Source organism: Hemibagrus wyckioides, linkage group LG21 (genome assembly GCF_019097595.1).
Source record: "Hemibagrus wyckioides isolate EC202008001 linkage group LG21, SWU_Hwy_1.0, whole genome shotgun sequence".
In the NCBI taxonomy this organism is placed as follows: Eukaryota; Metazoa; Chordata; class Actinopteri; order Siluriformes; family Bagridae; genus Hemibagrus; species Hemibagrus wyckioides.
In genome coordinates, this window is record NC_080730.1 from 11730932 (window position 1) to 11752711 (window position 21780).

Sequence of the window (21780 nt, forward strand, 5' to 3'; positions counted from 1 at the left end):
GGCTTTAATGTTTTGGCAAGCATCTGGGTCATGCTGAAAATGTTTCTTCATTAACCTCAAAACAATATCAAATACACAGGTGTGTGCAGTCTTTGTGACTTCAGTTCAGCTAAACAGAATCCTTTATTTTGCCTGCTTTGAGTGTAACCTTCAGCTCATCAACCAATTAGTGACCAGCGCTCTCTGGAAATCGTTGGAATGATCTTGAAAAATGTGGGTGGAATTTATGGCCAGGTGTGACAAAAGTACATAACCTGGAAACTCGAATCGAATTCCAGAGTCAGTGGCTCAGAACTTGGCTTCCTGTAATCAGTGATTGCTCACTATTCTCAGTGTACAGGAGATAGATTAATAGTTCAACTTATTTTATTATATAAACACCCTGTCTGCCCACACCTGCAGTGACTAAGGTGTAATTTCTGGACTTTTATCCTTAAACTTTTCTTCTAGTGTTTGCAATTTGTCTGTCAGAGCTGCATGTAGGTGGTCATGGATTCAGTGTTTCAGTGCTACACATTTAAAATCATTCATCTTTATGCCATATCATTTTTAGTGAGTGGCTGGTGTTCCCCTTCTGAGTCACCATGTTTCAGTTCTTCATTTCCTCAGATTAGCTCAGTGACTCATTACACACTGAGCTCACAACTTCAAAATCCTTAAATCTATATGAACTTTCCCTTTGTAAATATTAAGTAAACCTCTATAGCTGAACAAGATCTTAATAGTCAGGTTTTAGTGGGTGCCTTTTTTTGCCTGGAGTTCCGTTTGTTAGGAAATAGCATATCTCTGTAAAAACAAAGCTGTAGTACGGTAAAGAGCAGCTATTATTCAACATAACTGTTGTCTTTATTAGAGGTGTGTTCACATGTGTTGAGTCTGCTGTCATAAATGACCCATTTAAGTCTATACTTGGTTGAACATGATGCAGTAGGAATATGCCATCAGACGGCACAAGGGGGCTAATGGCAAAAAAGCTCACCACTGACTCGTCAGTCAGAGCAAGAAGGATGTGAACTTTCAGCTCTGGCAACTCTCTAATATTTTGATAAGCATTTCACAAATATTGGCTATTGATTAAAAAGCAAAATGGTCTTAATTGTCTTAAAATACACTATATTGCCAAAAGTATTCGCTCACCTGCCTTGACTCGCATATGAACTTAAGTGACATCCCATTCCTAATCCATAGGGTTCAATATGACGTCGGTCCACCCTTTGCAGCTATAACAGCTTCAACTCTTCTGGGAAGGCTGTCCACAAGGTTTAGGAGTGTGTTTATGGGAATTTTTGACCATTCTTCCAGAAGCGCATTTGTGAGGTCACACACTGATGTTGGACGAGAAGGCCTGGCTCTCAGTCTCCGCTCTAATTCATCCCAAAGGTGTTCTATCGGGTTGAGGTCAGGACTCTGTGCAGGCCAGTCAAGTTCCTCCACACCAGACTCTGTCATCCATGTCTTTATGGACCTTGCTTTGTGCACTGGTACACAGTCATGTTGGAAGAGGAAGGGGCCAGCTCCAAACTGTTCCCACAAAGTTTGGAGCATGGAATTGTCCAAAATGTCTTGGTATGCTGAAGCATTCGGAGATCCTTTCACTGGAACTAAGGGGCCAAGCCCAGCTCCTGAAAAACAACCCCACACCATAATCCCCCCTCCACCAAACTTTACACTTGGCACAATGCAGTCAGACAAGTACCGTTCTCCTGGCAACCACCAAACCCAGACTCGTCCATCAGATTGCCAGATGGAGAAGCGCGATTCGTCACTCCAGAGAACGCGTCTCCACTGCTCTAGAGTCCAGTGGCGGCGTGCTTTACACCACTGCATCCGACGCTTTGCATTGCACTTGGTGATGTATGGCTTGGATGCAGCTGCTCGGCCATGGAAACCCATTCCATGAAGCTCTCTGCACACTGTTCTTGAGCTAATCTGAAGGCCACATGAAGTTTGGAGGTCTGTAGCGATTGACTCTGCAGAAAGTTGGCGACCTCTTCGCACTATGCGCCTCAGCATCCGCTGACCCCGCTCCGTCAGTTTACGTGGCCTACCACTTCGGGGCTGAGTTGCTCTCGTTCCCAAACACTTCCACGTTCTTATAATACAGCTGGCGGTTGACTGTGGAATATTTAGGAGTGAGGAAATTTCATGACTGGATTTGTTGCACAGGTGGCATCCTATCACAGTTCCACGCTGGAATTCACTGAGCTCCTGAGAGCGACCCATTCTTTCACAAATGTTTGTAAAAACAGTCTGCATGCCTAGGTGCTTGATTTTATACACCTGTGGCCATGGAAGTGATTGGAACACCTGATTCTGATTATTTGGATGGGTGAGCGAATACTTTTGGCAATATAGTGTATATATAAGTACCTACAGTTTAAACTGGCTTATTGTACACCCCTTAAACAGTTTGTATTCCTTTAGCCTAGCCTACCTGTAGACAACCTGAGCTCTCCAATTCTGTCTCTGCACCTGGGTAAACATGCATTGTGCTCTTTTACTCTCTGGGTCAGAGCTTTTCTGTCTTCTCCAAACTTCTGGTCAGATATGACCGGTTTCTGATGGCTCTCTTTTTGTACAGACAGCATGCCTCTTTTATTATTTGGCATGAACTATAGTTCTTCCTCAATTCTATCTTTGAGGCTGTAAAAATGGGTTATTCAAAGATTACCTCAAAGTCAGAGTCATAAGTGAATATTTGGAGTCTGTTTGCGAAATACATTCATATTCTTATTAAAATATATTACAATATATTTAAAGGGAAAGACTTTGGGACTTTGGGGAAAGACATATGTGAGTGTGCAATTGTCTGATTGGCCTAAAATTACAGGAGGAATGCAGTAACAAACGCATCAATTGGTTAAGTCATCAAGTAGGATAATACATTTTATTAAATATGTAATCGGTTCTCAAAGATGGTAGTGTGCTTTATAGGTATGTGAGCTTAATAGGTACATTTACCATATGAGTAAAGTTTTCCTCTTTGCAGTCCACTCAGGACTTCTTTCTCAGTATTTTATATGTGGTGCAAAATGCAATGCACAATTGCTTTAATTCCCACATGATTGCAGGACTAACAGTGCCTTTGGGTTCAGGCTGGCTTTGCTGTAGCACACAGACCTGCTGTTTCCTGCAGAGCATATCAAAATCAGAGAAGAGCTGAGTATTTAATTGTTGCCCAGGAAAAAAAAAACAACAGGAATTCAGATGAGAAAAGAGCTTTCAAGAATGCCAGGACAAATGATTTTTTTGCCAGAGCCTTAAGTGCTTTATTTGTGATTCAGCAGCAGCAGGCTGTGGTGAGTGACTGCCAGGCTGGCACTGATCTGCACATCTCAGGGGGGAATATGTGTTAATGTGGAGGCCTCGGGCGAATGGAGCAGTGTAATTGGGTTCGCATGGTTGGTGTCAGGGTTGCACTGCTGCTCCACACACAAAGGGTACCTCCTAGCCAAGCTGCTGGGGGACATGAAGACAATCCCGCTCCTGATGAGTGTGCTAATTCACTGGAAAGGCCTTATTGAATTACTGGAATGCTGAGCATTAACGGTGTAAGAGCCTTCGGAATTTGCGATTGCCCAGGGCATTGTGGTTTGTCAGCATGTGCTGCTATTTGCCACCCAGCTATCAAAGAGACTGTGAGTGGTGGCCAACTGCTGAGAAAATCTTTCTAATATCCCCAAATGGCATAATTACTCTTGCATATATTCAAATGCCTGCTCCCTTTTCCATAATTATTTGAGTGTATCTGCACTGGAGGTTGCAAAATCCATTGTCCCTGCTTTTAACCCCATACCACGTCATGTAGCTGATTAACTTTGGTGCTGTCTATGCACTTGTAAGTAAAGGTTTTATGTATTTTATTTGTTAAGGGGAAACTTATCTATAGTACTATTTATATTTTTACCATTAACCAACATGCAGTTTTATCTACAGCATAAGGCATTTAAGTATTTGAGATTAGCAGCAATTTGCTGTTCATTTTTGCACAAATGCATGTGGCTTTCTCAAGAACCTACCATTTACTTGGTAGTACATTTATGATTACCAGCCACCTGCATGAACATGTTGCTCTATCTTGTCACAGCCTTAGTGTTACTTTGCCATGATTGGCAGATTAATTATGCAGTACACACACAGAGGGGTCCATGTAGACTGTTATGGTGGGTATTGGTCCTCCCTGGCAGCCAACAACGGTGTGTGCTGTGGACATACCACCCGAGCTGTCAAACCTTATTACTGTAACCTCCACAGTTGACGAGAAGCCCCCCCACAAATCAGATCTGCCAGTCTGAAGCTGGGTTCTCCACAAAAGAAGTCCAGTCTCTCAAACACCTGAGATCCCCAGCCTTATGATAGACCAAGCTGTGAGTTCTGGTCTGATGCAGGCAGTAAGTCAAATATTGTGCTTGGCAGCAAGGTGTGTAGAACAGTAATGATGTCCAACAAACGCAACAAATTGGCTAGTAATGTTCTCTCATCCTGGTGAGGTTTCAGTAGAACCATTAAGCTTTTAATGGAGAGGGAAGACTGACATAATAAGCCACTGCTTTTTACCTTCTTCTGAAAACTTCTATAGTTGCAGGATAGCTCTAGCAGGTAGGTATGGCATTCCAATTCTCCAAAACACAAAAGGAAGCCGTTGCTATTTTTGTATTTATCATATTTTAAAATAACTCAACAAGCCTTGTGCCTTGGGGCTGGAAAAAGTGAGGAATATCCCATTGACTTCAGGGCAGGTGAGAGGCTTTCCCACCCCTCCCTGTTTTTCCCTTCTGCAATCACTAAGACAACATGAGGCCTTGCCACACTCTGTAATAATGTTGTTGATAAAGAAGCTATGGCCCAAGTTTCGGTTAGGAGTGGAGGTGTCAAGGTTTTGTTACTAGGTTACATCACTGTTTTTGTTGTGAGGCAGTGTGCCAGATCTTCAGGCGGTGTGGAGGGATCTCAGAAAAAGTGCAGTTCCCCTTTGCCTAAGCCAAATTACTATCCTCCAACAGGCCTGTTCCACCACACACGACTGCTTGCAAACACACACACACACACACACACACACACACAAAATCCAACTCTGTTTTACTCATACTGTTGCTATCTACAGAGTAATGTGTTCATTGTTTTTGGCATTTGATTATTGAGATCTCTGAAAATCAGGATCTGTGTGAAACATCTGTTTATGCTTTTCTTCTTTTGGTTTTTTAATGTTCAAATCCATATTATGAAGAAATAGACACTTCTTTTTCATTTTGATACTTGATGACTTTATTTTTGCATTCCTAATGATGTGATAATGCTGGCTATTTTGTGTAGTAGCAGTAAAGACATTTCAACACTCATCTTATGAGCTTCATGTTCCTTTGCTTTTCTTGGCTGTAGTATAGATTGCATGGTGCATGCTTCAGGTTTGTGTTTGTGTTCATTCCTGTCTGCTTATTTTAACAACCAGATCTGATTCCTGTCCTTGGATTGTTTTTGTATGGAATGCTGGTGCTTCTCTGTTTGAATTTCAGAAGGCAATTGCTTTATTTTTTTTTTGAGTTAATTACAAAATGTCCAAGGACCTACTTTGTAAGTGTAGTGGTGCTCAGTCTGAATCCTGAAACCTTTGGAATGATGGACACATGTTTTGACACCATATATTACCATTTCTACTGATGAAAATGAGTTGTAATGAAAAACAGCTTGTAAATTATTACTGTTAAACTAAGCGTCAAGTAGACCAGCCTCACAACACTTCAGCTGCCAGAGACAGGACACTTGACATTAGTATCAGTGCATCAGGTGCATCATGAGTTAGACTTTCAGAATTGATGAGCTTTCACATTTTAATTACTTTGAACTTTAAGTGTAGCAGATCCAATGGGAGAAATTTTCCTTGTTGCACTTTCATTATAGATGAACCACATATGAACAAAAATTATTTATACATTCTACTGATAAATTATGTTTGTACCAATTAAGGGAAATTTCCCTGATTTGTACAGAATTGTTATATTATATTAGGGCTGCACGATTATGACAAAAATCATAATTGTCGATTATTCCCTTTAAATTGTAATTGCGCTTATTTATTGCGATTATCACAATTTACATTAAATGGTATTTTGAATAGCTTTGTACCATTGTTTGAAGCAACTGCATGTCATATTTTATAAAAATTTAAAAAAGCTGAAAGCATTCTTCCTGAAAAACTTCCATTACTTAAGACTCAAATGTCAACTATACATTGCTTTGCATTGTTTTGATTTCTTTAAAAAAATAAATGAAAAGGAAAAATATGCATGGTATAAATGTTATACTAAAAATAAAATTAATTTATGAATCTAAGTAATTGGGTTAGGGGATGACATATCTCTTATCCAGTGTGTTTGAGTATTTTAAACCCTGCGCTGTAAACTGTATTAATCGGCGGCATGTCTTTTGCAATGAAATGCGTAATCGCTTCAGTTATCTTCATTTGTCTTGAAGAAGCTGCCGGTTACGGAGAAGCACAAAACAACGACATCGTGATGGGAGTCTGTGTTGCAGTTCTCGCATGGCTTGTTGCTTTTTTCACGTTAAAACACTGGTCTCATTGCACTCTATGGCTGAATTTTAAATGATTGAATTAATTCGATGGTGCAGAAACGCACTATAGCATGTTGCTCAACATCATCGCTAGTGTATCCAAAACAAGTCCACACCACAGGTAAAGCATTGTTCTCAGCAACACTTTGCAAACTATCTGATGTTTTTTTTTTTTATCAGCACACATCCTCGCGAAATTAACATGACATGAGAGACATGCGCAAGTGGATAATCGGGGCGTGGATAAGGACACGCCTACAGACTATTAGGCCTATTAAAAGTCTTTATTCAACCCTCACAACGTAACATACAATAAACACCCCTTAAGCACGCAGAATAATGGAAGTAGATTTTTTTTTCGTGGCATCTGTAATCGTAACCACGATTAGAAAATCGATTGATTGTGCAGCCCTAATTTATATTAAGATTTTGTTGAGTACTCTTAAATGGTAGGTTTGAACTAATGCTTTCTTAGTTTAGAATAATAAGTAGCAACCATTCTTCATCTCTTATTTTACGAATAAGAGAAATGAGGTTAATTGCAGTGTAGTCTTGATGTGCAGTTTTATATAGAGTGTAGTGTGTGCGTGTCAGGATACAGCCACAAGAGCGTTGTTGTGGTCTGGCACTGATGTAGGGTGAGGAGATCTGGGGTGTAGTCAGCATTTCAGTTCATCTTGAAGGTGTTCAGTGGGGTTGTGGTCAGGGTGTTGTGAAGGCCACTCAAGCTCTTTTACACCAACAGTGGCAAACCTTGTTGTCATGGACCTCAATTTATGCTTAGGCGTTGTCAATCTGGGACAGGTTTGTGCCTCTTAGATCCAGTGATGGGAAATCTTAATGCTATGGCATACAGTGACATTCTGTACAGTTGTGTGCTTTCATCTTTGTGGCAACAGATGATGGGTATGAATGTGATGGTCAGGCATCGACATAAATTTTGTCCATATAGAGCATGTCACACATCATTTCCTCAAATGTAGGCACAAAGTATGTCTGACTACTTGGTGACAGGTAAGAGTCAAGAGAGCCATAGACCAGAATAAAACAATAAGGGGGGAAATGATTTAAGAGTTTTAAAGTTTTAGGTTTTTGTTTTTAGTTTAAGAAATTTGTGAACGACAGTAATCTCATTTATAAAATTTGTCATTACTAAGATATTTTTCTTATAGCAATATAACAATAGTTGCATACTAGGTATATCATTCAGTGATATCTTGCATATCATATCTGTAATGTCTAATGACTAGACATTAGAAAATATTCATTGTATTTTACTTCTGTACACGTCTGTAATATTGTAACAACTATCCTCATCTTCACCAATGCTAGGTTTGTGTAGCAACAGAATATGAGGATACTGTATGAGTATATAGTATAAGTATACACTATATGAGTATATAATATACTTCTTCAATATATAAAAATGTTACATGAATTATTTATTTATTTATCTAGCACTTTACAGTGGTTCTCCTTGCAAATCACATAACAGTAATTTAATACACCAGCAAGGATCATAAAGAAATGTTAAGGAATGTTAGGTTGACATTATTGCCTAATATTAAACCATGGCCTGCTTCTTGGCCATGAACAAAGGCTTATAGTATGAGTTCGCAGAGAATCAAAGCACTTCCATGTGTCTGCTCCCGAGGGTGTGCTGGCGTCAATGAGCTGGACCGGCTAACCTCTATGTTGGAGCAGAGCATCTGCCAGGCCTCTCCCTGTCATATGCCAGCAGGCTCATCCCCCTGTGCCCTGCTTTACTCTTTGGGTTTAGGCTAATGAGGGGAGAGGCTGGTTGTGTTTTAATGCCTGCCTCTGCTGAGGTGCACTAATTATGATGGCACTTAGGAGATTTTCCACAGCATCTGGACCATTTACAAAGGTCAAAATAGCAGCAGCCTTGTTGGAGAAGGCTGAGGTTTGAGACATGAACTCTGGCATTATGCCAGTGTGTCAAGCGAGGGGAAGTCTGTGGTTTGTTAGGGTTAACATTTTATGTTATATATTTTTGCATTTCATGGATTGTAGTAGTTTTGGTGCACTGCTTGGAGGATGCTACATATAATGGCCATGTGCAAATAATTCAGAAACTTTCAAAGATAATATAATTCAGTCTGCAGTGATTTTGAGTTTAGTTTTTAGAAAGGTTTGTAGATTTGAACATGATGATAATCATAAACCTAGTCATACCTTAGGGTTGTGACTCACCTTCATGAACATTCTCAAATATAATGAAGTGAAAAATGTCATACCAACCAAAAGATTTTAGAAGCTTACCTCTATTTCACAACTCTTACACTTCGAAGACATTTCAGATAGTGTGTCTCAGATCTCCTGAGGTTCTCAAGGTATTTTTTTTTCCTCCCTGAATTTTTGGAATCTTATGTGGGATATTCCCTCATTCCTTTTTCTAGCCATGTTGTCTCAACCATTTAAAAATTTCTAGCAAGTGGGCTTTCACTCTGGTTGTGTGGCTATGCACCTTTGCCTGAAGAGGGGCCCCCATGCTTGTTCCCTTCTATTTTAAGAGCAGTGAGGGCATAGTGCCTAAAATACAAGGTTGTTTGTGGGTGTACAGTGCAGCCACAAGCTGGCATGAGGCACGCTGACAATTCTGTGCCTTGTTTACAACTCAGACTGGGTGGAGCGAGGGAACAGAAAGCAGAGAAGAGAGGGTTACTACCCTTAGGCCCACAGGAGAATCAAAATTCCTTATGAACCATTCCTCCTTTTGACTGTCAGTTGTGAAAACAATTCCGCGGCATTGGTACCGCTGACTCACACTGCTGTAATCTGAGCCACTGTGTAGGACAGAGGTAGGAGGTGGGCCAGACAGCCTGGTCAGCCTGCACTACAGACCAATGTCTGGGCATGCAAATTAGAGCACAGACACGTTTTCCTTTCACTGTTGTGCAATAAAATAAATATTACTACTGTGTTTTTTCCTGATGATGATATGATTGTCATTTATATCTATGAAGATTAATTTCTGAACATTTATAAGAGGAGGAAAAGGAGGGTTTGTTATGATTTGAAAATTGAGAATGTGTTTGCCGATGACAAAAATCTGTCCAAACAAGTCCAGTACATTTGACGTGATGAGTCACAGCAGTTTATTTAGTCAGTATGTTAACCAACTCATGATATGATGATGATTAGTGAATTAAGTAACCACATTGTACTTTATTTCCCTGCAGTTTTGACCTGGAATCTGCTGAGGCGCTTGGGCTCCAATTTGACGGAGCTTCCGCGCTTGCCCCGAATTTTTGCCCAGTCTCCATCTGCTCCATCCACCATGACCTCGGAGCTGGAGAGCAGTTTAACCTCCATGGACTGGCTGCCACAGCTGACGATGCGGGCAGCCATCCAAAAGGCTGATGCCCAGGGTGCCCATGGCCCAGGCATGGCTAAGAAGAGTGCCCTGTTGGACCCCAACACTACGCTGGACCAAGAGGAGGTTCAGCAGCACAAAGATGGAAAGCCTCCGTACAGTTACGCCAGCCTCATCACATTTGCCATCAACAGCTCACCAAAAAAGAAAATGACCCTGAGTGAAATCTACCAGTGGATCTGTGACAATTTCCCCTACTACAGGGAGGCAGGCAGTGGCTGGAAGGTAAGAGCAGTGGTCCCAAATTTGTTTGTTTGTTTGTTTATTTTTTTATGCGCTTTCTGTCCATCAAGATGCATTTGCATGCAAGTGGAGTCACTCCACTTAAATTCAATCACTGTGCCAAATCAGCCCAGACTTCAGGCAGGAGGAGACAGCCAAGGTTAATGTGTAAAATTATCCTGGATTCTTATCCTGTCAAGATGTTTTGTAGGGAATTATTTTGCAAATATAAGGTAGAAAATGATTTGCAAGCATCACTTACATTTTGTTGAGGAAGCATTTCTAATCTGGTTTCGAGTGTTAATATTTAACAGTGATTTTGTTTTTCAAACAGAGAAAATGGAAGCTGTTTTTCAGGCAGAAATGTGAGCACTGAAAGTGTTGATATTCAAAGAAGCAGATCCATCTGAAATGAGCCTCAGAAAAAAATCTCCTATTCATGGATTGTATTATTCATGCCAGATGCCTTGATACAAGTCCATTATGCAAGAGAGTACCATTGCTGTGTCATCTTCTCAAGTAGCATGTGATATACAGAGATGAAGCCATGCTGATTGCCTTTTAAAGACCGGAGATGGAAATTGATATTAGAATGAGCTTTCCAATCAGTTGACATTTATTGCCAATAGAATCGTTGCTGTGGCTTCATTGCAGTCAAAGCAATATGTACGGAGTTTATAACCGTGAGAGACATGCCGTGTGCATGTAGGAGCATGTTTTCACCTCCCTAACGTTTCCTCTTTCTTTGCAGCAGATGTTTACATCAGTCTGTGCAAGGCTATACAACCTTATAGTGCAGTGATCACCCAGATGCCCTAATTTCTACTTGTTTCATGATTTTTTTTTTATTTATTTATTCATCATTTGATAAACCCGGAATCAAAACCTCCAATTAAATACTTGATGCTGTAATTGCAACAGTGAACAGGCTTTGGGGGGAAAAAAGGCCTTTTCTCGTAAATGAAGTTTCTTGCCGCTATATTTTTGGAAATGCATTTACATTGCTTTTGAAAATATTTGCAATTTCCAAGAGGTGTGTTTGGGTTCAGGAGGCATTAATGCTCTTCAAGATTTTACTGCTCCTCTTTCATTTCCTCACTGCACTCACAGGTTCATAAACACACAGTGTTATCTGAAAAAAGTTTAATGTGATCGCTGCGCCGTGATTCTTCTTGTGACATCCTCCCCTTTTGTTCTTGGACTGAATCAACACAAGTGGATTTCTGCATTTTATGTACGCAGAAAGCAGTGTGCAAAGATACTGCCCTGACTTGTTCAAGCACCTTAAACTGGTAGAACATAACCCACAACAAGTAAGGATCTAGCATTTATTAACGTTGTTGTGGTCAGAAAAGGAAATACTGCTTGTTCAGAGTTATTTTAATGATGACCACTAATTGCCACTATTTTATATTATTTAATTCGATTCTTAATCCAGCTCCGTTTTATTTGTATCGCACAATGGACAAATCACAGCTTTACAGATATCCTATAAATATAGCTAATGTGATCGTGTGAATCTTGGTTGAACAAAAACATTGTAAAACACTGGTTTAAAACGGCAAATCCATTTTTCACATTTTAAATCTAAGTGCTTTCAAAGAGTTTAGCAGTGTTTCATTCATCAGCTTTTTAATATCTTCTGTTGCAGGTATGGATAGGGGAGGAGGGGAATATTTTCTTTTCCACTCTCCACACTTAATCCTCTGTGTAGAAGCTGCGGCTGTATTTTAACTGTAGGTGGTTGAATTTAAAGGAAAAGGCACACTGATCACTCTCTCTGAAGACATTTACGTTTAGATGTGCAATATGAGACCGAGAGAGCCACTGTTGTCTGCCGGTATAATGCGAGCAAGGTAGTGTGGTTCAGGCAGAGAGGCAGACACTGCTCTTAGGCAGGGAATAATAAGAATGGTGTACATTTTATATAAGGGATGGAAGAGCTGTTGTAACAGGAGAGAGGGTGTAAATCTCACCTGCAGTATTTGAACCCTTATATATCTGATTTTGACTCTTTGTCTTGGTGCTCTGCAGTGTTATATTTATGTATTCACACATACATTGTGCATGCGGTTGGGATGAATGTAGGTCGGCGTGCAGTCACTGCTCTGCTGTTCCCCTGGAGATGTCGGCAGCAGGAATTTACAACCCAGCGCACGCACACGTCTGTTCTCTATGATAATGTAGTCTATGCTAGAGAGATGACACTGGGCTAATCCGGATGGCAGCAGCTCATTTAATCATCTCAACAGAACTCCATTAGCCAACACTTTTAAGACATTTTACTAGGCAGTGTCAATAAGAAAAGATAATTCATCAAGGTCAAATATGATTACTGCAGTATTAGGGGATATACTCTAGCTCACAGTTAGATGTTTTGGGTCGTCTCTTTATTGCAGCCTTCTAAGTGCTTCAGTGCTGTTTGCAAAAAAATTGAGGGTCTGAGATTCATCAGTATTTTGAGTCAAGTTTCTGCAGAGCACTAAGTTACCACAGTGCAAGATCTACAACGAAAAGCTATACCAAGTAATTAAATGGGCAGTTTTTTTAAAATGATTATAAAAAAGGGTCTTATGTGAAAATTACTAGTGGACTAATGTGGCCCAAGGAGCAGAGTGCCATTATCTGTTTTTACACAAACTGGCATGCAGGCCTCTCATAAAGGCAAGCTCTGTGTAGCAAAATGAATGAGACCCTTTTTTGTAAACCCCTGTTGATTGCAGCACATCTCATGTGTGAGACATGTTGCTGCAGTCTTCCTGAATGAGAGTGTAAATGAGATTAATTTGCCGGCTCTTGGGTTAACAGATTCTACCTTACCAATCAGCTCCACACATTGCTGATGAGATGGTAAATTTTTAACAGATGCTTAGCAGGATTTCAGTATCTGATCATATGATAGCCTTGCTGTGGCTACTCCTAATGAGTGTAATAAGGTTAAAACTGGCCCCATGTTTCCATAACATTTCGGGGATTTTTTTCTCTGAGCATCTGTGTGCCCCTGTGTGTAATCAGCCACAGCTTTAAGGCATTGTCCTCAAACTGTGATACTTTTATATAATGTATGTATAACACATTTTTGCAAATGCCCCTGAAGCACAAGCCATAATCTTTTCATGTGGTCTGAACATGTGAAGCTGTGGCAGGTTTCGGTGAATGTAGATAATGCTGTTAACCTGGTTACAACACCACAGGGACTATAAAGCAGCATTTTTCTTGAGCATCAAGCAACACCACAGGTGCAAACAAGTTTTTGGTCAGTTACACTTGTACTTGTCCTCATGAACTGACCAGCACCGATAGCCTGTGCAATAAAAGAGCTCTCAGCAGAGGGTTTTTGCAGATATGAGATGATGAAGGAAATCCTAAACATTTCTTTGCCCATTGTCAGAAAGCTTGAAATGTTTGTTAATGAGCATGGGGTGGTGTTCACTGTTTCATGTATTTCCCAGCAGCAGAACGGGTGGAAACTGTTACTTCTGACAGTGATGTTTTCGCTCAGACGAAAGGATAAATACTGTTACTGAGCCTGAAGTTTGCTGCAGTTTTGAAGTGGTGGCTTCAGGAAGGCGTTGGACTGAGCTTTTTGATCTCATTATGAAATGCAAATAGCCAGAACCAAAAATTGATCAAAGGTTACTTTCACCATTGGGCAGCCAGCAGTGGAATGGGAGCCTGGGGCATTTAGCTATTTTTCTATTTAGTTATTTGGGGAGCTGCTGCACCCCTTCTGGGCATTATTTACTTTGGAGATAGTGTTCCTGCTCATAAGTAATGGAAAAGTCAAATCGATGCTGTTATTTAAATGCAGCAGTTTAGGTGAGAGTATTGTGGTTTCTCCTATCCCTCTGCCCCAGCTTTAGTCTCAGGATATAAAAACCTCTCCTATTTCCCCATCTGTTCCTCCCGTCTGGATCATTTTTACACTGTGAAGAAAGCATTTGGATTTTTTTAAAATGCTCTGCTGATAATGGGAAAAAAATAGGTGAGATATACAGCATTTAGAGTAAGCCCATTTGCATTTTCCTTTAGCATCTGAAAATGTGGTCACTTCACAGAACGTCAGATAGTCATTTGAAATCTGCTGCACAATTATTAAATGGTGTGGTTTGTTGAATATTTTTAGCACTGCAGGCTCTTTCGTTCTCTCTCTCCAGATTGCTTTTAATTGTGGTAGCAGAAGTGGCTGTGTTGGTGGTGGGAGTGGTGTGATTCACGCGGCAGCCAGTTTGATCCCGCTGCGAGACGGGCTCATGAGGCAGGAAGCTCCTGCCGCTCGGCCGCCCACCAGCCTCACCTTGCCTCATCCCACTCGTGCCCCGAAACCCGTTCACTCGCTCAGAGTAGGTGGTCACAGAGTGCTGCTGTGTGCCAGGTATACTTGGCAGAGTTACCAGCTTGCTGTGTACCAAGTGAAGAGCTAACATGGACAAACTGATGTGGTGGCTTTAAATCTCATGTTTGACTGCACTATTCAGCTCATTTATTTAGCTCTTTCTTACCTTTAGTCCCATTTGTGCTTCCCATAGTAGGGAATAGATCCTAATCTCTCACTATGTTTATGGAGAAAGTAATTGTTATTCATTTCAGTAATGACACCCCATCAGTAAAGATGCCTGCCTGTCGGGCTATAGTATGACGGTATGTCAGAGGCTTATATATTTGGAATGGTATCTGAGTGATCAAGTGTTTTATATATATATATTTTTTTATAATTGTGTTAAAAGGGTTCTTGTCTGTTGGCGCATGTTAAGTGATAAAAATATTGACAGTTTTGCGCAGAATATTGTATAAAATATAATTTACTAAAGTAATAATATTGTTGTGAAGATTTGATGGTCATTACATCTTTTCATTATTAGTCTGGTGTTTATAATGGATGTGCAAATGTATGCATTTTCAAAAAAGGCCAGTTGACTGAAGGAAGCCATGTATGGTCCTGTATATTTTGGCTTTCTTATGACCTTGATCATCTGACAGTGGTCTGTTGATGGTTTTAAAACTGTTTTAAAAAATACTAAATGATCTGGGAACAAAGTGCTCATTATAATTGGTCCAGCTAGATCCATCAACAGTGTTAAGAATGAATTGAGCTTTTTTTGAAGCAGAATGTTTTATTGCAAGATTCAGGAGAGAGACCTGAATGATAATTCTCCACAGTCTGTTCGGCGTGTTATAATCATGTATGCTGTTGCCAGTGCAGATCCACTCATTGTGAGTTAAAAATGAACCAACAACCCCATCCAATCATTGTGTTGTACGAGGCCATTTTGTAGTTCACTAAAAGTCAGTGTGTTTCTGTCCTCAGGCCGCTTTTACTGAATTTAATAACTCTGGGCACATCGTAAAAAGCAGAGATGGTGTTTTTTTTTCTTCTTCTTCTTCAGGATTTGCTCACTTATAGACTGAGATAATACCCTCTTTAAGTCATGCTTGTGTTTCTGTCTTACATTTGAAGTGTTTGAAATGCAGAAGTTATATGAAGTCTCCTTTAAAACGTTTGTTAACATTCCACAGATTTCTCAGTTTATCATTTTAGACAGCGCGCAATCAGAAGTATCATTAGCTTCTGTGCTAAAATCAACAGTAATTGTGCCAGTGCAGTGATGGATTTTGTTCATGAAATTGTTCACTGTGGATATGATTTGATTTGTATAACCTATTTTTCTAGTTGATGTCACTGTCTTAATTTATTTATTTATTTATTTATTTTTAAACAAACACGAGAGAGAGAATTCAATAGCGCTATGGTGTGATGTATGTTAATACATGTATTGCATTAAGCTAAACAATTCAGTAACTGCTGATTTGAGTTAAACAGCTGTCTCTTCATTAATTGAGGCAGAGAGGCCTGGTCTTGGCCTTGTGTTGGTGCTATGATTTAGTCTAGAGAGAGATGGTGAGCCATGATGAATGCCTGCATTCAATAAATAGATCTGGTCCATGGACTCTGAATTTGCTCACTCAAGTCCTCTGAACACAGGTAGTGCTCTGTGTGTGCTGAATGAAGACGGGAAACATTTGTATGCTCGTAATCTTTGACATGCGTGTATTCGTTGTTAAAGTATGTGCATCCTGCATCTTTTATAGACCTGAATAGATATTTTTTCTTCAAATATTCCATCAAGAAATAATCATTAAAGAATTTAACAAATAAAGTTGACATTATTAAAACCTAAATATACTTTGCCAAAATAATCTGCCTTTGTGCTCTGCTTTGTGCTTTCTCCCTGTACAGAATGTCATGCTGTATTGAAACAGATAGGAGTCTAATGGATTCATTTTTGTAAAATGTCTGAATTTACAACTAAATTGTGGTGTTTGAATACTTATTAATATCCGGATCAGACAGTGATGAAATACAAAGTTTTACCTGAGGAGGTGAAACGTAAGAGACTGATGTGGATGATGACTCGTATTCTGCTGTAATCTTTGATGACGCTTCATTATGTTATTTTTAATTTAATTAAACTGATTCTGATTTTTCAGAAATGTCAGTTGCTGGATATTTCTTGTTCATAGAACTGTGGTATAAAAGCAATATCACATTTACAGTTGTGTGGTTATAACTGATCTCGGCCCAGCGCCCACAGCTGAATCACAGCCGAGCTGATATGCAGTATTACAGCACTCTTGCTTGTGTAGTTATTTCTTAATTATGAAAAACACTGATGAATTCTCAGATCTAATTGCTCATCAGGGTTTGATTAAATAAAGAATAACCGACAGCAGTGTGGTTATATGAAAATGATCTGTGATGAGGTTGTGTAATGTGGCACAACCTGAAGCAGTACCATCACCTAATATAATTTTTGCATGTATTTATACATGGTACATGCCTAAGCTTTAATACTGTCGTATATTCAAGACACAAGCTGTGATGAACAGTCATTGCTTTACAACCGTCATCTCTATTTCTCTCTTTGTTTCTCATTAAAAAAAAAACAGCTTGTCATAAATGTTAAATAAATGCCTTCCATAATAAAAGGTAAATACATCACTGATTAAACATTTACTGTTTTAAATGGTTTTATTTTCTTCTGTTCAACATTAGTCTGTGATGGTCTTTACAAATGATTTGTTCATTTATTTATTTAGTTTTTGATTAAGCTATTGCACAGTTTACTGTTTATAATTTTATTTACGTTTTTTTTTGTCAGTTTCCATACTTTTAGTGGTTTTGTATTTTGGCAATTTTTTTTTGTCTGTTTAAAGGCTGTCTAGTTTTATACGGTTGTTTTTGGCATGTTAGATTTTGACATATTCTGAGTTTTATTTTTGTTTAGCTTTTTAACACGTTTGCTCGTGGCACAGAGTGTTAAATATTTGAGTATAAATTGCATTTATTATTATTATTATTATTATTATTATTATTATTATTATTAGCTTTAAATTACTGTGTCTCTGACATGGTTTTGTCTGAGCAGATTCACGGCCCGCTGCTCCATGCAGAGTTCCCACACCGGAAGGGTCATTGATCTGCTGTGCATTTGACTGTCTGGGTTTTACATGACTAAGGTTTGTCTGCATTACTGCCAGGGAATGTGAGGATTTTAAAGCCTAATGAGCTGGCATTATTTTTTTGGACGTAGCAGCCGAATGTGAGTCAAATACCCCATGTTGCTGTTTTTCTTTGCTTAACCAAAATCTCTCATTTCTGATCTGACTTTTACATGGCATGCTGCACATTTTTGGGGTCGTCTCTGGTTAGCCTTTGCAGTGTAAGGGTGCATTCCAGGAGTGAAACCCAAGATTAAGTCCCAGTGTCCTTACAGGGGTCACTTGTTTTAGGATGAAGAGACAGTGCCACCGCCTGGTTGAGTGCCCAATGATGTCTGTCAGAAATCACAGCACTGCAGTCATTTGCTGCACTGTGGATCAAAAACAGTTCTTTATAGATCATAATGGTTAATAATCTGCACTATGCTGTGAGTAAGAGTATGGAATAATAGTAGACTGTGATGTTGAGTGTATGACTATGTTGGTTCTGGACTGAGAGAGAAGATGCACTGACCTGCATCTCCTTATCAGGGTCAGCTTGAACAAGGCCATAGCCTTTCACCACCAACTAATTGCCTCTGAATTAGACAATGGATGTGGCCTTGTAGAGGGAGCTAGTGTGTGTCCAGAGGGAAGAGCGGGAGCAGAAGGGTGTCTGGTCTCTCATCACTACTGCTATGTATTATTTATGGGTCATTGTGCTTGACAGTTCTGCATTAACTTTGCTAATGGACTGTATAGGACCCTTTGACTGCCTTTTAAATCAGTGGCAAACTGAATACAAATTACACCATACAGCGTTTTGAAGGTTTTTTTGTTTTGTTTTTTTGATTTTGTGTTTCTCTGCTGTTGAAAAGAACATCGTTGTCTTAATGATGTTCTGTGTGTATGTTTGTGTGTGCACGTGTAATTCTGCGGCACCCTTCATTACGTTTGATGCCAATAAATAAATCGAAGGGTTAGTGGTCATCTGAAGCATGAACCATTAATGAGTGATTATTTTGGGGTCGTCTTATAGATTGTCCCAATAATTACATCAGCATAGCATCTGCCTCATATATTTTGCGGTGGATAAAATGTGCAAATGATATTTTTTGCCAAATAGTCAAGATGGTCTGTGGTTCTTTTTCCATATTAGCATCAAAAGGAAAAAAAAATCTATATTGGACAACCAATAGCCATGGTGAGATCCTTTCTGTTATATCTTTACTGTGATTTAAAGCATTCAGCCATGCATTGAACATTGGAAATACTATCATTAAGGCAGTAGGTAAAAAAAAAAAAAAAAAAAAAAAAAAACAGTTTCAGAGAGCCTAATTGTGGCCATTTCAGACAGATATGTTTAGTTTAACTGCTTTCAGAATGGCACTAATAGAATGGAGTGGGCAGGTATGGTGCAGGCCCACAGCAAGCTCTAGAGATTTAACTGTATTGCGTGTATGGGAGCTGAATTGTCACCTCTGCACCCCTCATTGGCTCCATTGGCTGTAATAGTAGTTATTGACTGGATGGGCCTTTAAGCACCTGTAAGATTAATGGAAGCTCTGCCAGCTGCATGGCACGAGTGCTGCTTGTGAACACATCGCTGAGGAGGCTCTTCTCCTCATGCTCCATCAGCCACTCATTTGTAGTGGCTGTTCCCGTCTGTGTTGGATGGTGACATTCTGCATTTCCCTGCTTGGTGGCTGTTAAATGTGCCAGGAGCAAAGGTCTTTTGGAGCATGTGTGTCTGCGTAAGTGGTAATAGCTTTGTCATAACACAGCATTTTTGCATTTTGCTTCACTCATTTTCCACATTTGGAAAACAGAAAATAAAGAACAAAGTGTCCAAAATAGATAGGCTGTGCATTGTGTGTTGTCCATTTTTATTGTACATTGTATTTCCAGCCAGTTTGATAACATGGACCAGTCATAATGCTCACTGCCATGCTTATGTTCTCAACCCTGATCTAAATCACTTCTTTATGACATGGTTAATAAATGCAAAGACTGTAGCATTTATTTAGTCCAGTATAGTGCACAAGCATTTTTAGAAGTAATTGAATGCCCTTTTGTCATGCATTTGGCTTCTTTGGCTTTCCTTTATGCCCATAGTATGATCCATTTTGAGTTAGTGTTTGTTATTGCAGACCCTAAGAGAGATTTTTCCTTCTAAATATAAATTTCACAATAATATGCCTGCTAAGAAAAAATGTGAATTTTTTGTTTTTAAAATGTCATGGTATGAAAAGTTAAACAGATAAGACTGTTAAAATTGTTGTAATCGATCATTTAAGTTCACATAAGCCAGTGTTAAAATAAAAGGAAATGTTTATTACAAATCTTTTTTTGTTTTTGTTTGTTTTTTGTTTTTTTTTGTTTTCCAAAAAGTCTCTGCACATCTTTGTGTCAATAACATTAAAACTGACAGGTGAAGTGCATAACATTAATTATCTTGTTGCAATGGCAACTTTCAAGGTCTGGCATATATTAGGTAGCAAGTTTAAGGCAAGCTTAAGGATCTGAGCAATTGGCAAGGGACAAATTATGATGGCTAGACAACTGGGTCAGTGCATCTCAAATTCAGGTCTTGTGGGGTGTTTCTGGTATGCCTTGAAGAACCAAAACTGTTCCTGGTATAACCTTACGTTTTAAAAGGACAACCGATGAACCGAAAACAGGGTCATGGGTGCCTCTGGCTCATCACACGTGGGAAGTGAAGGCTTGCCTGTGTGGCTGAGTCCCACTGGAGAGCTACTATAACACTGCGTAGGCTCAGACTGGACAGAGTGCCCATGCTGACCTCTGTCCACTGCCAAGACAGTCTACAGTGGGCATGTTTGAATTAGAACTGGACCACAGAGCAAAAGAAGAAGGTGGCCTGGTCTGATTGATGAACTGTACACTGTAGTGATGCAGGACGATTATGAGAAACGATATCAGCAAGTTTATATAAAGGCATAAAGAAGCCTGGGGAGATACAGCTATGTTTGTCATGTGGTAACTGGATTGTGTCGATTCCATTATAATATGTAGTTTTTAAAAAAAAATTTTTTAGTGGTTTCAACTTATGATAGAACTTGTTTGTTTCCTACTATGTTTTTGTCTAATCGTGTAGTGGGATTCTTTAACAAACAAGCGTGTGATACTCTTCGTTACACAAAGTCTGTTTTAGGCTAACTGCCCTACAGCTTCAGAAGCATTTGTTTTATCTTTTTGTTCTTGTTGTTTTTGGTTTTTGTTTTTTGCAGTTTATGTCTATAATGTCTTGTTTCTCATCAAAACTGGTGCACATTAGTGGTGGACAAATGTATTAGTTAACCCACTGGGCAAATAAAAAGAGCTCCAGTGCTATAGGCTGCTAAGTTCCACTAAAGCTTTGCAGAAACTGACTAAGCTGTAAAGATTGCTAGTGAACATATGGCTAGTTAGCCAAGTAAGTGTAGATTAATCCAAAGTAACAGGTGTGTATGTTATCTAGAACAGTGTTTTTATCAAAAAGTCAGCCAGTTATTGGTTGTCATTTTGGTTAATAGATGTGGTGTCTGTCCTTACATCACATGTAAAGGAGTCAGGTGGCAGATTGCACCTTGGTTAATGTGTGTGATGCAATAGGGGCTGAGATTCAGAACCACTAGCTCCCACTATAGTCACAGCACTAACCAGTGTTGTACCACCCTTACGTTCAAACATAATTGTATGAAAAAGTAAGTACACCCCATAAAAGCACCTGATATTGTTAACCTGATTTCAATTAAGAACATTTGAACACTTTTCCCCTCATTCTGATGTTTGATATGAAAATTAACTGAAGCTCTTGGCCTGTACGGTGATAAATAAGCAAATGTAGGAGTGTCCTGAATATTACCCAGATAAGGGAAAACTAAGCACATGATTGTATTTTTGGATATTATAGTTATATAAATGTAACAGTGTAAGGTGTTAATTGTGTCATTATTAAATTGTATTACCTCAGTCAATACAACAGTAAGGTGTTGGACCACCATTTCCATTTAATACAGCTCCCAACCTTCTTGGAATAGATTCATACACCTTGAGTATCTTCTAGTGTAATTTTGTACCCTTTATTTAGCAGAATATCTTGTAGTTGC

General features: G+C 39.4%; 1 protein-coding gene across 1 annotated transcript in view; it reads left to right on the top strand.

Moving 5' to 3' along the window:
* foxj3 (forkhead box J3) overlaps positions 1-21780 on the top strand; it is an 82619-nt gene that overhangs the window by 26760 nt on the left and 34079 nt on the right. Inside the window, exon 2 of the mRNA XM_058373678.1 lies at positions 9774-10192. Within this exon, the coding sequence (XP_058229661.1) occupies positions 9872-10192 (321 nt within the window). The 5' untranslated portion in view covers positions 9774-9871. The remainder of the gene's footprint in view (positions 1-9773; positions 10193-21780) is intronic.